The sequence below is a fragment of the Lissotriton helveticus genome, chromosome 3_1, assembly GCF_964261635.1.
Source record: "Lissotriton helveticus chromosome 3_1, aLisHel1.1, whole genome shotgun sequence".
In the NCBI taxonomy this organism is placed as follows: domain Eukaryota; kingdom Metazoa; phylum Chordata; class Amphibia; order Caudata; family Salamandridae; genus Lissotriton; species Lissotriton helveticus.
Window position 1 is genome coordinate 572,581,429 of NC_136061.1, and position 20,216 is coordinate 572,601,644.

At 45.7% G+C, this 20,216-nt stretch overlaps 1 protein-coding gene across 3 annotated transcripts in view; it reads left to right on the forward strand.

Moving 5' to 3' along the window:
* The window catches only part of NME9 (NME/NM23 family member 9), a 697,622-nt gene extending 678,895 nt beyond the window's left edge, over positions 1-18,727 (forward strand). For all 3 annotated transcript variants that reach the window (XM_078680514.1, XM_078680516.1, XM_078680515.1), the window contains exon 23: positions 15,389-18,727. In XM_078680514.1, the coding sequence (XP_078536640.1) occupies positions 15,389-15,441 (53 nt within the window). In that variant the 3' untranslated portion in view covers positions 15,442-18,727. The remainder of the gene's footprint in view (positions 1-15,388) is intronic.
* Positions 18,728-20,216: the final 1,489 nt, after the last annotated feature.

Genomic DNA, 20,216 nt, shown 5'->3' on the forward strand with positions numbered 1-20,216 from the left:
TTCTTCTGAGAGTGTACACATTTTGTTACAGAGAGCATGAAAAATAGCAGAAGTGACATAGCCAGCACTAGTGACACGCCGTATCAAATCTGTCAAGCCATCAGCTGTGGAGCCTCATTCATTCATTGTTGAAGTCAACCAGCATCACCTGGTTTTGATCAATGGTTCTGCTTCATAATTTAATGTCTGTGAATGTTTCACATAAAGAATCTGCAAAATGGTTATGTTAACAGACATTTCATTACAGAAGATAAGTAACTGTTTTCTAAAAGCAGTAGTTAGTTACTAGTCAAATAATATGCTATTTGTTGAATAAAATAAACATCAGCATAATCTTCAGAAAAATCGGGAAAATGCCTGGAAGATTTTTATAAAAAGAGTTTACTCACAAGCAAGTAAAATCTGGCTCATGAAAATGAAAACAAATTAGGTATGAATTCTATTATAAACTTAAATACAAAGGAAGAATCTGCTATGGCAAGGGCAAGACAGTAATATCTGAAATATTGAGATATGGCGAGTAGGCTTTTTTCTGATAAAAACCTCTCTGATAGCCGTAGCTTTGTTAGCAGACATATCCTTAGCACGCTGGGAGCAATTGATCAAAAATGGTCTGGCAGGTTTTGGAGAAATTGGGGTTCAGCCCCCGCTTTATGTCTTGGATACAACTCCTATATTCTGACCCTCTTGCTCAAGTAAGGGTGAATGGGGGCACTTCTGCACTGTTTCACCTCTGACAAGATAGGAGTCAGGATTGTCTGCTTTCTCCCTTAATTTTCGCCTCAGTCCTGGAACTGCGCACGGCCTGGATTCAAAGTGATCACTTGATCAGAGGGCTGCAATGGGCTGGAGACTGGGAAGATAGAATCACCGTTTGTGCAGACAATATCCTGCTCCATGTTACTGACCCGTCCTCCTCTCCCTACAGGGTGATTCACATAGTCACACTTTTCCGGCATTATTCGGGCTACACCATTAATTGGAAACGTCTTTGATCTGTGTCCTTCTTGGACCTGCACCGCGCCTACCTGGCGACTGTGTGGCTTGGATGGTCACAGAGGGTTTCCGCTACCTGGGGATCTTCGTCACCAGGGACCCCGACGCTTTTTACATGTGAAACATTGAGCCACCATTTTCAAGCTTGTGAGGGGATGTTCAACACTTTAGGGCCTTGCCTCTCTCCTTACGGGGGATAGCTGCCCTATTTAAAATGATGGCCCTCCCCACTTCCTGTATTTACTCCAGAACAAGCCTTAACCAGTCCTCCATTCCTACTTCCAAGCAACAGACAGCGCAACCCGTACACTCCAGAAACTGACGAGAAGCTGGTATGATGCGGGAATTGCTCTCCCCAATCTTGAAAAATGTTACTGGGCATAACAATTAATAGTCGTTAACCTTGGGTCCCTCTCCCAGCGGATGAGCCAGCCTATAGGATGGATAGGAGGAACTTTCAGTGCAGGGGCCATCTATAGGGTAAAGCACACTACACCCCTGCTCAGCCCTACAGCGGTCACACATTCCCTCTGGCACGCCACGCTGAAACCTATCGGCTGGCGAGGCAAGATCACATGAACCACACCTCTTTGGGGAACTGCACGATTGGGCATTCTGGCCATAAAAGGAGGATTTGATAGATGGAACCTCATTGGCCTGTGTTTGATGGGTTACTTGTGGAAGCAGGCTGAGGTGCTCACATTTGAGGAGCAACAAAGAGAATACCAAATGGTCCCTACTGAGACCTTCTGATATCTGCTGATCCTTCACAGCTTACAAAAAGTACTCTCTAGGAGTGAAGAGCTCCCTGAATCCTCCTCACTTAAAGATAGGTTGTTGGATGAATAAATGCCCAGAAAGGCGATCTCGCTTACCTACTGTAAATTGTTCCAGAGATACCTTGACATGCTTGCGCGGGATTTGGGAGCTGGTCTATGGAGGAAGAGTGGGTGAAAGCAGAGGTTGTCCAAATAAATGGTCTACAATGTGGTGAAACTAGAATACATATAGGGGAGAGCTGTGTGCTCCTATTACGAACATACATCAAGATCCTTGAGGTCAGGGGTGCCTGGACCTTGTTACTGCCCAGTGAATTATTGGGGGTGGGCGGGTTGTTGGGGAGTGGGGGGATCTGGGGTCACAGAGACCAGATATGAATTAGTGACTGTATACTTATATTTTTATCACTACAATACATGCTGCTTACTGTCACTGAGATTGTCTTAGGTTGTATACAATAACAAAGATCTTTCAATAAAAATGGTCTGGCAAAAAGTTTTTTAAAAAGTAGTTAAAAAGTGACGGATGTAGCTTTCAGATCCACAGTGTTGGCACAGTACTAAAGGAACTGATGTCAGCGCACTGGGGCGGTGCATATGTTGAGACCACAATGTCACTTCAGACATGGACGACGTTGGTGCAGAGCTGACCAGTGCCACCTACTGGCATGCAGAGGTACTGCTCAAGGTTTTCTGGCACCAGTCTTTCACCTGGGGAATATTCAAAGGTGATGAATCTGCAGTTAGATAGGGACTACCAGAAAAAGCCTGGCTGAAGGTAAGTAACTTGTTCATCTCCATAGCTGAGGCAGCTATTGGTCTACCGGATTATTGTTTTGATGGTCAGAATAGGATCAGACTGAAAAAAGGATATTAACAGTATCTTTGCCCACTATTATAAAGAATTTAATTCTGAGGATACATTCAATTCTCCTGAAGAAAAAGACATTTTTTTCTAACAAAGCTGCTTTGCTGCCAATTCCAGGAGGACACAAATATGCTCTCAGGTGAGATAACTGGTATGGAAATTTAAAAAGCATTGTAATATCTTACTACGGGTAATTCGTGAGAGTTATACATGCCACCAGTGAAGTATGTTTTCAACTGTTTTAGTGCTGTCACTAAAAATAGTTTCAGAAAAGGGGGTGGTGATGAACAGAGTGTCTGAATTAAGCAGACCACTCTTACCCAGTCCAAAGATCAGGGCTTGATCCATCACCGTTATTTAGCTCACTGCCCCATCCCAGCTCAGAACCTGGCTATATGCAAATTAGTCTGTCCCTGGCCCAGTGCCTCATGGGAACAGGGCAGACCAAACTACCAAGCCAATTCTTCACCAGAAAGGAGACAAGCTTCCGGGGGACCAGTTTCTGGCATTTCAGCCTCATCGGCCCGGCTTGCTTGAATCCTGATGGAGCAGTGAGCAAGGGACTCATGTCTGAGTATACCCTGCCACACCTATAGTGGCCAAAAACGATTCAGAAAAGGGGGTGGTGTAGTCTGGTCTGCCCTGTTCCCATGATGCACTGGGCCAGGGACAGACTAATTTGCATACAGCCAGGTTCTGAAACTGGGATGGTGCAATGAGCTAAAAAACGGTGTTGGATCTAGCCCTGATCTCTTGACTGGGTGAGAGTATTCTGCTTAATTCAGAGACTCTGTCCATCACCACCCCTTGTTGTAAATATTTTTGTCCACCCTAAGCGTGGAAGGGTATACTCAGATGTGAGTCCCTTGCTCATTGCACCATCAGGATTCAAGCAAGCCGGGCCGAAGACGGCTGTAATGCCAGAAACCGGTCCCCGGAAGCTTGTTTCCTTCCCAGTGTAAGAATTGGCTTTTGTAGTCTGGAGCCTGTTTAAATGATTAAAAGATTTTGGTTTGCTAGAAACCGACCATATTTTTATATCATATCCCACATGGAAAAGGCTGTCTCCTTTTCTTCCTATACAATATGACTGACTGCTGCGGAATTAATTTATCCATAGCTGGCTACTCTTTCCAACTTTTATGACTATCAATGAAGATCCTATGATGCAGAAGGAAAGGTTACATACTTGTAGTCCTAGTTCTGTATTGTAGTTGTCTTCATTGAAGTCATTAATGACCCACTCTCTTCCTCAGCTATCTAGATGTACGAGTTATAGGTAAGGCTCCCTGTTTTCCGTTTTTACAGATTTTTATAGATAAGTTCAGACAGAAAACAATGTGTTTTCAGTCTGCATTTATTTTCAAAAGTGGATAAATACAGAAAATAGTGCTTCTTTTAAATGACTATCCATGCTGTCTTTCATGAATTATAAGATTGCAGCGGAGCAGATGGGCTGCATGGGAAATAAAAAAACAGGATGGAATTTCTTTAAATAGTGGCATATGTCAACATTCATTTATGGTATAATGTTAGTATTTACCAGTGGATGTATTGTTGTGTAATATTTGATGGCTTAAATAGCTAAAACACAAAAGACATCAAAGTATGAGTGCGCGTCTGTCAGTTAAATATTTATGGAAATGAACAGTTTTACAATTTCATTTATACACAAAACACAAAATAAATATGGATAAACACAGACGGAAATAGCCAAAAAATGAATACCATAAAACCGGGAGCTCTAGTTATAGATCACATAAAAACCAACTGACTCACAGGCAAGCTGTCACTTAAACGCACAGTGGGTAAATGTGCTTATCTGAAAGAGACACATTAGATTCCTTACTTTAGAATTACCCCCAGGACTCAGACTTGATCCGGAAGGTTTTCGTCAGCAGTACCCATGCGCATCGGAAGGTGGCGTCGTGCGGCTCCGCGTCCGTCTTAGGCGTTGTGATTGCCGGGATGACGTCGCGGCAGCTACTTACATGCCATCCTCGCGTGCTGACATCAGTTCTTTCTTTTTCTGCGCCAGCAAGCGCAGATCCGGAGAGAGCGGTACCCCGTCAATTTTTGGGGACTTTTGTCTCTGTCTTTTTTGAGTCTTTGACTCCTGGTCTATAGGGATGCCCATTTTCAAGTCTTGTGAGGTTTGTCCCCACATGATGTCGGTGACGGACCCGCACAGTGAGTGTCTCTACTGCCTGGGGTGCGACTACGAGCCCACGTCGTGCCCCGACTTTGCAGGACCGGTCCCGAAAGTTGCTTGAGGCTCAGGAGTTGGTCGCGGAGCTGCCACCATCGTTCGACGAAGTCTTCGCACTCGGGGTCAGGTAAGACGAAGCACAAGAAGTCAAAGAAGCGACGTCGCTCTTCGCCTTCCCCTAGCCTGACGCACGACACGGCTCAGGGTGCGGGTGGTGCCTCCCCAGTGGCTCCGGCTGAGCCTACGCAGTCACCGTCGGCCTACCCGCCCTTCCCAGGTCTGGCCCAGCTGCAGGAGTTTCTGTCAGCCACGATGGGTCCGACTGGGGATCCTCACCCTTCTTCGTCAGCAGCTCCAGCCCCGACGTTGTCGATGGCTCCGGCCTTTGCGCCGTGAGACCCCCATGAATCGATGCATGGATCACAGCCAATGTTGGTTGACCTCGTACGACCTCCATCGATGTCTACGGCACCGCCACTGGTGTCGCCCGGCTCCCCAGCCGATGTCTTCCCCGGCTTCCACCCCGACATGAAGACGGTGAAGGACCAGTGTCGATTGATGCCAATTCCAACGCCGATGGGGGATTTTTATCCCTATCTCCATCCTCCTCCATCTTTCCCACCAGCAGGTTATGGAAGACGGGGAGGACCCTCTCACAGCCCAATGCCAGTTAGACCAGGACTGGGCAGAGGATTTGGGGAATGCCGGTGATCTGGATTTCTCACCAGAACCTGGCGCACTGTCTCCTTCTACCGTGGTTATGGAGGAGGGTGGTACTTATTCAGTGGTGTTGCGTAGGTCAGCAGAGGCTCTCCACCTCTAGCTCCTTACAGTGGCCATCAGGACTAACCTCCTGACAGAAGTGCTTCGGCCGGCAGCTTCCTCTGCGGAGCCGCTGTTGCCCTTTAATGATGCACATTTAGACGTCCTTTTGGGCACCTGGTCCAGGCCCAACACAGTAGCTCCTGTGGATAGGAACGTGGCCTGATGGCATCGCCCGGCCCCGGGCGACCCCATTTTCCTCTCCCAACACCCTACCCCTGAGAGCTTGGTTGCCCAAGCCTCTGCGTCCCCAAGCGCATTCCCTTCTGCACCTCTGGACAGGGAATACAAAAAACTTGAGCAGTTTGGGAACAAGATTTTCTCTTCCACCAGTTCAGGGCGGCAGTCTGTGAACACGAGCATGCCTCTTAGGCCGTTATTCCCACTCTGTGTAGGATACGGTGGCGAAGGTGCTGCCTCAGTGTCCGGAGGAGGCCCAGACGGTGCTCTCACAAGCAATTGCTGAGGGAATAGATGCAGCCAAGTACACGATTCGTTGTGGCCTTGACACCGCCGACTCGCTGGGCAGAGCATTTTCCACGACAGTGGCGCTACGCCGTCACACCTGGCTGAGGACCACTGGCTTTTGCTAATGCTGAGGGGATAGATGCAGCCAAGTTCACGGTTCGTTGTGGCCTTGACACCCCCGACTCGCTAGGCAGAGCAATTTCCACGACAGTGGCGCTATGCCGTCACACCTGGCTGAGGACCACTTGCTTTTAAGGGGATGTCCAGAACACTCTGATGGACATGCCTTTTGATGGCACTCGCCTTTTTGGTGACAAGGCATATAGTGCGTTAGAGCGCTTTACGCGGGCTAAGGCCAAATCCTTGGACCTTTCAGCCATGTGCACTCCTTTGGCGTCTGCTTTTCGCTCCTTTCGTGGCCAAGGAAGGGGCACCCAAACACGTTCATTTCAAAGACACAGGCCTGTGCAGCAACAGTCTCAGCCCAGCCGCAGACGTGGGACCCGCCGAGGTGTGTCACGGAGCCAGCGGGCAGGTCAGTCCACCACCTCCCCTACTACCACTGCCTCCAAATCCTCCTAGTCCGGTGTTTCAGGTCCACCACACACCAGTGGGCGGCAGGATTTGCCATCACCTCCCCCACAGGCGCACCATCACTATGGAAAGGTGGGTTTTACAGATTGTCCGAAGGGGCTACCACCTCCCCTTCGAGACCACCCCTCCAGCCATGCCACCTCAGTACCACCGCATTTCAGGGGATCACTTAGCTAATTTCCAGCAAAACGTTGCGGCCCTCTTGGCCAGGGGGGCCATCGAGCGCATTCTGATGCCAGAAGTGGGTTGTGGTTTTTACTCCCACTACTTTCTGGTTCCAAAGAAGGACAAGGGCATGCGTCCTATCTTAGACCTTTGGAACGTCTATTGTTTCTTCCGGAAGGAGAAGTTCAAGATACTCACACTTGCTCAGGTCTGGTCGGCCCTAGACCCACAAGACTGGATGGTAGCGTTGGACTTGCAGGACGCTTAGTTTCATATCCCCATCCTGCCGGCCCACCGGCGTTACCGGCGGGTCACCTTAGGCCATGAGCACTTTCATTTCACCGTGCTCCCTTTTGGCCTTACCAGCGCCTCTCGGGTGTTCACAAAAGTGATGGCAGTGGTCGCAGCTCATCTCCGCAGATCAGGGGTTTCAGTCTTCCCCTATCTCGATGACTGGTTGTTGAAGGTGGGCTCGCCCCAGGCAGTCATCTCCCACCTCCAGACTACGGAGACCTCCTGTATTTGCTGGGGTTCTCCATCAACGTGCCAAAGTCACACCTGATCCCCTCTCAGAAGCTCCTCTTCATCGGAGTGGTTCTGGACACAGTGCAGTTTCTGGTCTATCCTCCCGAGCAGTGAGTCCGGGACATTCAGGCTATGATTCCGATCAAGATGACCTTGAGGCTGCTGGGCCTCATGGCCTCCTGCATCCTGTTGGTCAATCATGCCAGATGGCATATGCGGGCTCTGCAGTGGTACTTGAAGTTCCAGTGGGCGCAGCATCAGGGGAACCTGTCCGACTACGTCCAGATCTCGGAGGGCACTGCACAACAATTGCAGTGGTGGCTCACGAACCAGCATTGGGTCAGCGGCAGATCTCTCTCCCTTCCCCAGCCGGAGGGCACAGTGTTGACGGATGCGTCCCTCCTGGGATGGGGCAGCCTCTTGGAAGAGGCGGAGATTAGAGGGCTCTGGTCTCCGGTGGAGTCCAGGCGCCATATAACCTTCTGGATCTCCGGGCGATCCTACTTGCCTTGAAAGCATTTCTTCCCTGTCTCAAAGGGAAGGTAGTGCAGGTTTTCACAGACAACACCACCGCCATGTGGTACTGCAACAAACAAGGTAAGGTGGGGTCGTGGACCTTATGTCAGGAGGCTCTGCGGCTCTAGACATGGCTGGAATGTCAAGGCATTTCCTTGGTGGTTCAACACTTTCTTTGAACTCCAGGGTGGATCACGAATGGCGTCTTCTCTCGGAGGTGGCGCAAGGTCTCTTTCAACAGGGGGGAGAGCCTTGGTTAGATCTATTTGCCACCAAAGAGAACGAGCAATGTCAGCAGTTCTGTAACACTTTTCGTCGCGAGTGGAGTTGCGATCTGTTGTACGCCTTTCCGCCTATACTACTTCTCCCAAAGTGCGGAAGAAGATCAGGCACGAACGGGCCCAAGTCATTCTTGTGGCCCCGAACTGGGCTTGAAGAGTTTGGTATCCCGAGCTACTCAGTATGAGTGTGGATTCCCCGATCCGACTGCCTCTACGCGAGGATCTTCTGTCGCAGCAGCAGGGGACGGTTCACAACCCGAACCTGTCCAGCCTCTACCTCCTTGAGTGGAGATTGAACGGTGACAGTTGATTCCATTTGACTTGCCTCCTGAAGTCTGTGATATCATTCTGGAAGCCAGGCATCCCTCCACTAAATCGATATACGCCTGCAGGTGGCATACATTTGTGGCATGGTGCACAGCAAAGGCTGTAGATCCCCTTTCTGCCCCTCTTTCAGAAGTCCTTTTGTTCCTTCGTTCTTTGACCCAGCAGGGCTCTGCTATGGGCACTATTAAGGGTTACGTTTCTGCAATTTTGGCCTTTCTCCGGCTTCCTGATCAGCCCCTTCTTTTCATGTCCACTGTCGTAAGTAGTTTTCTCAAAGGCATTACTCACCTTTTCCCTCCTATTCCGTTTGTGATGGCGCAGTGGGACCTGAATCTGGTTCAACTTATTTGATGTGCACTCCTTTTGAGCCGCTTCACAACTGTCCTCTTCGTTTACTGACTTTAAAGACTGCTTTCCTGGTCGCCATCACCTCCGCTAGGCGTGTTAGTGAGCTCCAGGCTCTTTCCTGTAATCCACCTTTCCTGTCTGTTTATCCGGACTCGTCCTTCCTTCTTTTTCTTTTTGTAAATATTTTTATTAATTTCACATTTTCAAAGGTCACATATATTGTCCATTCAACATTTTGATTATTTGTACAATGTTTTACCGCCGTAATAGAGGGTAAAGTAGTTGCAATCATGGTATGTCCATACGTCGCTCTCCAGTGCGCTGCATTTCCATTTCCACCGATGGGGATACACACAGGTTGCCACAGTGTACATTCCAGTTGCCCCATTTCCTGTCTCATTTCTTCGGACACCCTCTTGATTTAAATACCTCCTTCTCTGCAATCATGCATCTATCAAACTCTTTTCCCCACAGTCGGGGAGAAGGCCTGTTTGCCGCCCCCATAGTCTCGCAATCTCACGTTTGACTAGGATGTATCCCAATGTGGTCGGTTGTTGTTCCACCTCTGTTAGGTCAGTTGGCTCCCACATGTTAAGAAGACCCAGTGTCGGCGTAAGGATTAGCTCCTTTCCCAGGGCATTCTGTATGTGAGTCATTGCCCCTCCCATATTGGTCGCACCCCTGGGCAATTCCAAATTATGCGATAGAAGGTTGCATTCTCCTGGCAGCCCCTGAGGCAGAGCGAGTCTGCTCTTGAGCCCATCTTTGCCAGGGTAACCCCGGTCAGGTAAGATCTATGTAAAATTTTGAGTTGTAGTAACCGGAAACGAAGGGTGATGGCAGCTTCCCTAGGGGACATTAGTGCTATTTGCCAGTCCTTATCGTCTATGGGTCCGAGATCTATCTGCCATTTCTCTCGAAGTTTGCGGAACGTGTCAGGTAGGTTGTTACATAGTTTTTTGGAAGTCAATGATGTGGCTTTAGTAAGCAGTGGTCCTTGAAGCAGACTGTTTTCCAATGGAGATGACTCTGGTTTGTCACTCATGTCAGGAAAGGCTGTGGTGAGGGCATGTCTAATTTGTAGGTATCTAAATACCTCTCTGTGGGGCATGTCATACTTCTCTCTCAATTCCCCAAACTTAAGGATCGAGCCCTTCTTGATCAAGTCCCCAACAGTGGAAATCCCTATCATATCCCACTTGTTGAAGCCGGGCTCATGACACAGAAATGCCAGCTTTTGTTTATACCGGAGTGGCACAGCTTTTGTGAGGACATTTGACCACCCGAGACGGGAGTACGGCTGTTGCCAGATTGCAATTGTATGAGCTGTGGGGCCAAAATATCGCCCTTTGCGAGCCTTTGAGTTCAGCGCCTCCAGGTACCCAGCTCTCCGACTTTGATATTTGTCCAGTAAATAAGCTGGATCCATAGGGGACTGATATATCCAGTGATTTACCGCCATTAATTGTGACGCCCAATAATAGAGCCCAATGTACGGAGGGCGATGCCCCCATCATACCACCCCTTTGTTAGCTTGCTCATCGCTATACAAGGAGACCCACCCTCCCATAGCAACATCCGAATTTCACTCTCCACTCCTGGAAAATATGTATCTGATACCCGGTATGGACAGTTTTGAAGGATGTAGAGAAAACTTGGAAGGGCCAGCATCTTAAAAAGAGCCGCCCGGCCCACCAGAGAAAGGGGCAGGGACCTCCAATGCTTAACATCCATACACATCCGGGCTAGTGGAGCTGCGAGATTATGATCATAAAAAAGTTGGGAATTGGGGTTATAAAGATTCCCAGTTATCGAAAACCCTCCTTGGCCACCTCTACATTGCAGCCAGGGGTAGCCGAGGCCCCGAACAACAAACAGCACTGACTTGCTCCAATTGATAGCATATCCCGAGTACTTCCCAAAGTTTGTAAATATATTTAATACCCCGTGTATAGATCTATACGGGGAGGCGAGATAAAGCAGTATGTCATCGGCATATATCGATATTCGGTCGTCGTGCCTCTCTGCCCAGTTCAACCCCTTCACCATAACATAGCGTCAGACCCAGGAAGCCAGCGGTTCCAACATTAGGGAGAAAATTAGGGGGGACAGAGGACAACTCTGTCTAGTGCCCCTTTTTAATAAGAATATTCGAGACGTATAGTTGTTCACTCGCACTTGGTACTGTGTCCCCATATACAGCAGTCTCTTCCAGCCAAGGAACTTCGGGCCAAAGCCTATTCTCCTCAGGACTTCAAATAGGTATGGCCACTCAATGGAATCAAAAGCCATGGAGGCATCAAGGAATAACACCACTGCGTCTTCCTCTATAAACTCACAGCGAGCAAGCACGTTGTGAAGATGCCGTATATTAAGCGTTGTATTCTTCTCTGTCATAAAGCCAGATTTGTCTGGATGGACCAGTGAAGAAATAACTGTGACCAAGCGTGAGGCGAGTAGTTTTGCGAGGATTTTAGCTTCTACGTTAATTAAAGAAATTGGCCAGTAGGAGCCGCAATTGTCAATAGGCTTTCCCGGTTTACAAATCACCACTATGGATGCTAGCCGCTGATCTTTCGGCAGGACCCCATTCTCATAACTCTCATTGTACATGTCCCGCAAATGAGAGGTTACCTGGAGGGAAAACATTTTCAGAAATTCTATGGGGGTCCCGTTGGGTCCCATCGCCTTCCCCGACTGGATGAGACTTAGGGCATCTCTGTCAGTATCAGATAGTGTCGGCAGGTCACTATCTGAGAGAAATTGGCTGGAGTCCTCCGCCGTATACGTAGTGGAAGGGGAGTAGATTTCCGCTATGTCCATTGGGTGTGTGATCTGTGTTCCGTCTTTTTAAGAGTCAACCTGGGCACCCATCTCTCATCCTGATCCCTAATCTCTAACCAGGCCAAGATTTTACCTGCCCTATACCCCAGTTCATATATCCTATGTTGAGTGTGGAGGAGGTGGCCATCATCTGTTCCCTCACCCTGATCCTATATTCCTCCTGTTTAAGCGTGAGGCAGTGTATAGCTTCCACTGAAGGAGCATTGATACTTTCTGCCTCCAGCTGCTGAAGTTCGCTTTCTAATTGGAATAGCTGTTGCTGTCTTTTTTTGGTATATACCACCTTGACGGACATGGCCTGTCCCTTCAAAACTACCTTAAAGGCTTCCCATATGGTTTGTGCCAAGTCTACTGACCCCACGTTCTCTTTGAAATAGTTGATGGTCTGGGTAAAGAGTTCCTTTCCAATATCAGGGATTTTTAGCAGCCAGGGGCTGAGGATTATCGTGGCCCTTAGTTGATAGTTGAAATCCGTTAGTTCAACCCTCACTAGAAAGTGATCCAAAATACCCCTCACAGAGCGTGGGGATTACGGAAGTGGCCAATAGAAGCCGAATGTGTTAGGAAGTAGTCAATGACGAATGAGCTCTTATTTGTGTTAGAAAAGTAGGTGTATTGAGCTCCATCCGGCTGCAGTGAATCCCACATGTCAGTCAGTCCCATGGCCGTGGTGAACTCCTCCATCAATGCACTGGGTCTTGTACGTGGCCGTTGTGGGTACCTATCTCTCCGATCATCCATAGTCATGTTAAAATCCCCCCCAGGATCAGGGTGCCCACAGAAAGGTCTGCCAGTATCTTGCCCAGGTCCACCAGTGCCTCCTTACCCAGTGCTGGCGGAAGCTATACTGAAACCACATTCAGCGCTCTCCACTCCCACTGCACCTCTAGGACCGCAAATATGCCACTTGGATCTGCCCATGTGCGCGTTACTATGAGTGACAGGTTCTTTTTTAACTAGAATACCTGTCCCACGAGATCCCAGTGTATTCAGCGTGTATCTGTAGTTATAACCCCACCATGTAAGGGCTCTACAGTTGTTACCCACCATGTGTGCTTCCTGTAATAACACCAAATTGGGTGCCTGACGTTTAAGATATTGTTGCACTATTCCCCGTTTAATTTTGTCCTCCATCCCATTTACATTCCAAGTGAGCATGGAGAGTGGCGTTTCCATTCTAACCCAGTCATCTGAAGTCAGGACAGATGGATCGGAACATTCCGAGGCTCCCCAGGGCTCAGTGTCTACGACCTGCATGTGTGATTTACTGCGGTTCGTCCTTCGAATGCAAATATACTTATATCCACAACTCGGTTCGCGATTGTCTTCCCTCTGTGGCTAATTTCAATGATGGAACTTGGACATGACAGTATGTGATCTGTGACTTGCAAACTCAGCAAACCTTAAAACCCTAAACACCCCTCCCCAAACTCCCACCCCACCCCACCCACCTCCCTGTCCCCCTGCCCGTGGATTTAGAACTACACACACCCCAACTAGGCAGGGTGCCTCTTTTCCCCCAGAATACTCAAAGGTGCGGGCGGGCAGCCCTCCCACCCTCGCTCTAGGCACATTCTACCTTATTCCACAAAAATTATCTGAGGCTTGTAGTCCAGCCTCTCCCAGGTCCCACCCATCCCCACAGCCCACAACTATCAATTTGCAGTTGTCTCAATCCCCAATCGGAGCCTACAATCGTCCCTCAGTCAGGAGAAACTTTCAGATTCAGCCCGTCCACCCACTCCCCTTCAAGCCAATTATCTGCTGACAATATATGGCAGTCTCAGTCCCAAGGTGTACTCCACTCAGCTACGTGTTGTCTCTCCCACAGCTGCTATGGATGAATCGCCGCACGACTCCGTCCCATGATTAGATTTGTTTGGCCGGTGCCCTCCATTCCATTCTCTGCACTGGCCACTAACTCTGCGCCAGACCTCCAGCAAGTCCCATGCTTCCTCCAGTGAGGTGAAGAACCACGTCTTACCCTCCGACTCTACCCTGAGTTTCGCTGGAAACAGCATGCATATTTCACTTCACGATCCCAAAGCTCCTTCTGCACTGTCAGAAAAGTACTTTGTTCGGCCTGGACCTTGGCTGTGAAGTCAGGGAAAAATGTGACCACACTATTGTCCAGTTTGAGCGGAGGATTAGCGTGAGCCATTTGTAATATTGTGTAACGGTCCCTATAATTGAAAACACGGGCAAAGAGTGGTCGTGGGGTGGGGGGGCCTGGCTTCGGGCGTCCCCCTGGGACTCGGTGAGCCCTTTCAATGGAAAAGTAGCTCGATAGCCTATTGGGTTGTAGATGGTTCAAGATCAACTCCTCTACATAGAGGTCCGCCGCTGGCCCCTCCGCGTGTTCTGGCCCACCTAGTATGCGTAAATTGTTCCTGCGAGCCCTCCCTTCGTACTCATCCAGTTGTTTTGCCATCACAGCTGCACAACGCCACTTTCCGACGCACAGGGGTACTGCTGACGAAAACTTTCCAGATCCAGTCTGACGCCTGGGGGTAATTTTAAGGTAAGGAATATATCACTAACTAATGTCTCTTACAGATATATTGTTCCCAAAGGTAAGTAACTTGTGCTCCAGGTCCTTAAAGGAGCAGGCTCCTTTTTCATCCTCTACCAGTGTAAGCCTATCAGGCTGCATTTTTTCTTGCTCTTTATACTAAAGGGAGCTTTTTTTCCATGACAAATGATGCACTTTTAAAAAGCTACTCAGCGACTTCAAATATTTTATCTAGCATTCAGAAAGAAAATGACATCTCTGACAGACTACGCTGAGATTTCATAGGAAATTAACTTGAATGAGGCACATTCTGCAATGATAATTTCTCCAAAGATTATATATGTTGAAAAGGTGTTCCAGGGTCCATGCAAGCGGTGGGTAATTATTCAAAGTTTTTATTTTATTTTAACTGTTTTTATTTTAATTTTAAACATCAGCCAAAACATCAGTAGGTGAGCATTATATAGCTCTTGGTTACTTTCACGGATACTGAGATTACATTTGGTAGATCTATTCTACAGTTCCACTCCTCCACCCTGGAGCCCTGGCCCTCCCCAGCTAAATGTTCCCAGTGGGTGAGAAAACATATTATTCAATGTATATGACTTAATTGAAGATACCTATGATGCAGAACTAGGACTATAGGTTTGTTACATTTCCTTTCTCTAAAGCCTCTCCTGGCAAATCTTTTTTCAAAATCCTTCACACTTCTGCTGGAATCTCCTCAATACCTATGCTATACTTATCACTTTATATATGTACAATATATCTTGATATATTGATATACAACTTTATAAGGGCCTCCATCTTCCTTTTCTTTCCTGTACAACCGTAAATCCTTGGAGCGTTCATTAAAGGCTTCTGGCGCTGACTTTGCCCCACTGGGGTAGCTTGATTGACCTCTGTTTTCTGGCAGTGTGGCTTCCGGAGTACTCTGGTGGGGCCTTGGCCGGTTTTAAGATTGGGGCGTTAGACCATATTGCTTACTGCCAGGCATGTACGAAAATGTAGTGCATAAGTAAATCGCCTCTTTTGGTGTCCAGTAAAATCATATGGTATAATAAATAAAACTGCTCACAATCCAGCTTTTTGGCTTGACTTTTATTTTTTTCATTTAATTTTTTTATTTTTCAGATCACAACGAGGAAGGCCAAACTGCAACAGAAGAGGCGAATGAAGACAGCTGATGGCACAATAACCAAGATGCTTGTACAAGAGATCTTTCTTTTATACGAGTTTTTATTAAGATGAACCTGTTTGTGGCGTCAGTGGATCAACAAATAAGTTCAAAACAATTTCATAATAAAAAGACAGTGACATTATATATGTATATACATATATAATACATATATAAATACATATATACATATATGAATATATATCTATAGTTACTACTGTGAGCCAAAGACAGAGATTTCTCAAATGTGTCCAACAAAAGCAGTCCCTTTCAATCCTCGCACACATCCTGGAGTTTTGAACCAAACATATGGGTATTGTTTAATCCTGGCTGAAAACTCTTCAGTGTGAAAGGGGTAAAGTAATAGCACCACATGTTAAGTTGGGTGGGTTTTTCACTTTTAAATGCTTGCCATAACTATACAATTGTACACATTTTTATGGTAAGGAGAGCTGTAGAGAAGTCATTGTATGCTCATGCTGTGCATTATGCAAGAGACAATTCAACGTAACTCAACCATTGCTGTCTACAAGCCCAAATTTAGAAACAAGACTGTGACCATATGAGTACCTCTCTCCAGCCCTAAGGATTGCTGAGAGATACACATTTCTTTTAGCTTCATTGTAGCCAGTATTGTACTATAGGAATTAATATCAAGTAACTGCCTCCTGTGACAACAGTAAATGTGTTCCAGATTACTCCAGAAAAAAACACATCTGGCCCAATGACCAATAGGGTACACCAACAGAAGGCATCAATAATTGTGTCAGCCCTGAAATTGTATGAATTATGTATGTGAAATATTTTTGTTGGCCTGTATATTTTTAATTTGTCATCATCATCTGTATTACTAGTAAGTGTTATTATAAAATCCTGAGTGGGCTGTCGCCATCAAAATGATTTCAGTTATGATCATGAGAACATGACTAATTAAAAGGACAAAAAGGTAGCTTTTGACTGTTGGGCCTTTTAAGAAAAATGTATGAGTCCTGTTAAAGTGAGAATAAGTAGATGTGGTACATAAAACTTTGTGATTGACCTGTAGGTACAGTGTGCTTAATGGATGTTATCTATTTCTCCAGCTGATGATAGTTTCAGAGTGTAAATTGCCAATGTGTGTTACATCACAATAGAAGAAACGTTCACTTCATATTTGTGCACCATCAAATTAAAATAGGGGTTGAAGGTAGATCATACAAACATTTATGACCACACAAATTTTTGCTATTAATATGACCACCATCATCGCTGTGACACCTTCTCTCCATCTTCAACTATCAATATTCATATGCTATATCGCTAAAAGTAAAGTGTCTTATACTTCATCCCCTTCACATCATCTTCTACCTAAGCACTAATCCTAACCCTAAAAACTAACCTCGAAGTTCAATCAAACATTATCCTTAACCTTAATTATAATCCTTGTTATTATCATCTTACCCTAAAACTAATCCAAATGCTTATGTTAAGCTTAAGTGTAAACCTATGATAGCAAAGTAAAGTTTAATTAAAAATCTACTGAAACCCCAATTCTAACCCTAAACACGTCAATATTACAAGGTTTTCTATCAATCAATGCAAAACATGCATTTAAAATATTGTTTTAGACAGAAAATGCTACAAACCCAAATCCTTAGAAAGATCTATTAGCAACTCAGGGTTTGTTTAATAAATCAGGGTGAATTTCAGACAAATTATGTGCGTCAAATAAATGAGTGAAATTCTTGGGTGCTAAGTGACAGTAAAATGTCAATTAAATATTGGTAAATTACCTTGAGCCCCTTCTAAAAAAAAAGACTAGACAGCATTTAAAAATTTGCATCATTTGCCACTGTTTCTTCTTGACCAAGTCAGTTTAACCAAGCTGTCTGTAAACTGCTTTTTTGTACCTATTCCAGCTCAGCACGTTTTGCACACCTCTGCCATTTTTAGGTCTTGCCTGGCGTTAGCAGCACACATGCGCTGCTCTCGCCATGCGAGGGCCTTTTGGAATCAATACGGATTCCAAAGCGTGCACGCGGACGGACAGAAGATGTGCACGCGCGGGTTGGGATTGCACGTGACATCTCTGCACAACGCGGGCATGGCGCACTTTCTTGTTTTTCTTCTGAACAATGCTTTTAAATTTTATCAAGCGGTTGTCAATAGAAAAAGCGGCCCAAATTGCTTTGCTGGTTGTTTGCACTGCTGGGGGAATTTATCTTGCTTTGCTGTTTGTTTGCACTGCTGGGAAAATGTACCTCAGGTCTCGGGGTCTGCAGGAACGTATCAAACAGTAAAGAAACCTTAGCATGTGGCCAGCGGAGCCAGCACGCTGTATTGATTTTTTTCTACCTCTTGGCCTCAATCTACACTGTTTTGCTGTATGGTATTTTTAAGCATTGTTGATGCTTATCTTCTGTTTTGCATTAGCTAGGGGAGGAGGACGCCAAGAAATCACAGTAAGGCTGTAAATCTTGCTGCTTTCTGCATTCTTACATAATTTAGTTGCTCTGTGGTCTAGGTTTATAGGTAAGTAGAGCTCCCTAACAGCGCTACAGTAGCTTGACGATTTTGGTATTTGTTTTGCGTGTATATTACACACTGAGCTGAGCATAACAAAGGTCTGCTGGTTTTTCACACTTATCACATGCACACGCAACGTGCTTTCTTTCTGTGGCTTTGTCCCTTTTATAGCAAATATATTGAATTTATCTTCTTGTGCAGGGTTCTAATTTAGATAATTGTAGCTATCTTAACAAGCATTAAAAATGCAATAGGTCTCGCCTTTGATTAAGTTGAAAGCCATTTGCTTCGCTAATGGTATTGTATAGCAATTAGCAAAGCAAATGGCTTTGACTTATTTATAGGCGAGACCTATTGCATTTTCAATCTTGTTTTTAACATATTACAGCATATCATCACTTCCTATGTGGAAAGCAAAACAGGCTTGTAGAGCTTGTAAGACTCTATAAGGTATTATGTGGCAGCACCGTGGTTTCACATAGTGCAAACTATAAATTTTGATAATGCAAGGCCAACACATGCTTTATTAGCATAACCTTTCCTAAGGATCAGTTCCACCAAAACTATTTACTCAGGTTGTCCCACCCAAAATTATCCAAGCATTTTAAACTGAAAACTGTATTGGTAATAATACATGCATGGAAAGACATATGTTAATAATAGGGAATGTTGGTAATGTAATATGTGGAATGTTACAGTTTAAATACAGATACAGTTGTGAGACAAAGCAGGAGCTTTACTGTGGCAGCTCCGTACATTGCAGCATGAATAAACATTTTCTTCAATCATTACCTATTGTATGGAAATCATGGCATCTTTCTGATGGCGACAAGCAGGAGCAGAGCTGCCAGTGTCAACAAACCTGAACTCTCAAGTGCCTGAAAATCCGGAGTGGACGTCTTCATGTGCTGCTAAGCCCTGGACTGTCACCAGGCCGTCCTGTTAGTCATATTTTTCTATATTTTATTTCTGTAATGGATAGTTGGGCGATGTTATCCGCAGAGTGAGGGTCGGGTTAGCTCACCCGCATGCACATTTCATTTTATGGGCATTTTGCACTAACTACATTTTCGGAAGGGGGGCACAGTAATGGAGGTTCTGATTGGTTGTTTAAAACCAGCAGCAATTTTATTTTGGGAACGGACTTTGGATGGCCATTTTAAGTTGGAAAGATGTACCAGCAACTTCAGGAGGTTATTTTATGTTAGATAGAGATACCTATGGTGGGCATTTTATTTTACAAAACAGCCTGATTGGTTGTTTGAATTCGGCAGCCATCGAATTTTGGTAATAAATGCTTTTGGTGCTTAATACATCAGTGATATACACACTTTACTGCTTGCGTATAATTCTTATTGACAAAATGTGTATTAATTAAAGCATGTGGACTGTTTCCTGTGGCTCCTTTTCAGTTTGAATTTAGGAACAGTTATGCACACACTACACTCCTAGAGTATCACCTGGTTTGTGGATGTGTATTAAACAGTGATACGCACACTGCTCAGTATTATTCAGTACAGTTCTGAAGCAACTTTTAAGGAAGTGATGCGCTTACTATACTCCTAGCATAATATGAGGTTTTGTGGTTTATGGTCTCCAACAGTGATACACACACTGTTTCTCAGTAATATTCCGTACGGTTCTGAATATGCTTTCATCATTAATATGCACACTGTGGTCACCAAGGATTCACCGGTTTCAATTTGAAGCACAGCACGCCGGCTATCATAATTGTTTGTTTGAACCTCCTCTATGTTTTGTGTAAGTGAGTGAATAGGTTTAACACTATTTAGTTTGTTTAGCCTCCTCCCCCATGTTTGGAACGTCCAGGTGAAAATCCCCTCCAATTGCCTGGAAAAAATAGGTATGATGCTTTCCATATGTACCTAGGAATGATTAGAGCATCCACGTTTAGGGCTGAAAGAAGAAATCTTTACTGATCCACTCTTTGGAACACCTGTCAGATATTGCTCCCTTTGAAGGAGAAGAGCTTGATGAATACACAGAAACAGTAAAGAAGCTAAAATTGAGGTTTGATGTACAACCTAGCCTGGTAGTGGTGCGTCATAGGTTTTTAATGAGGAAACAGGTAACTGGAAGAAATGTACATTCTTACATTTCTGCACTTAGGAGACTTGTTGCCGAATGGGAATTCGAAAACTTCACTGATCAGTTGGTTTGTTACTAATTTATATGTCATTGCACTAACAAGGCTATTCAGCAAAAAATGTTATCCTTGGAAGAAACAATTAGAGTTGCCAAAATGATTGAAACTTCTCA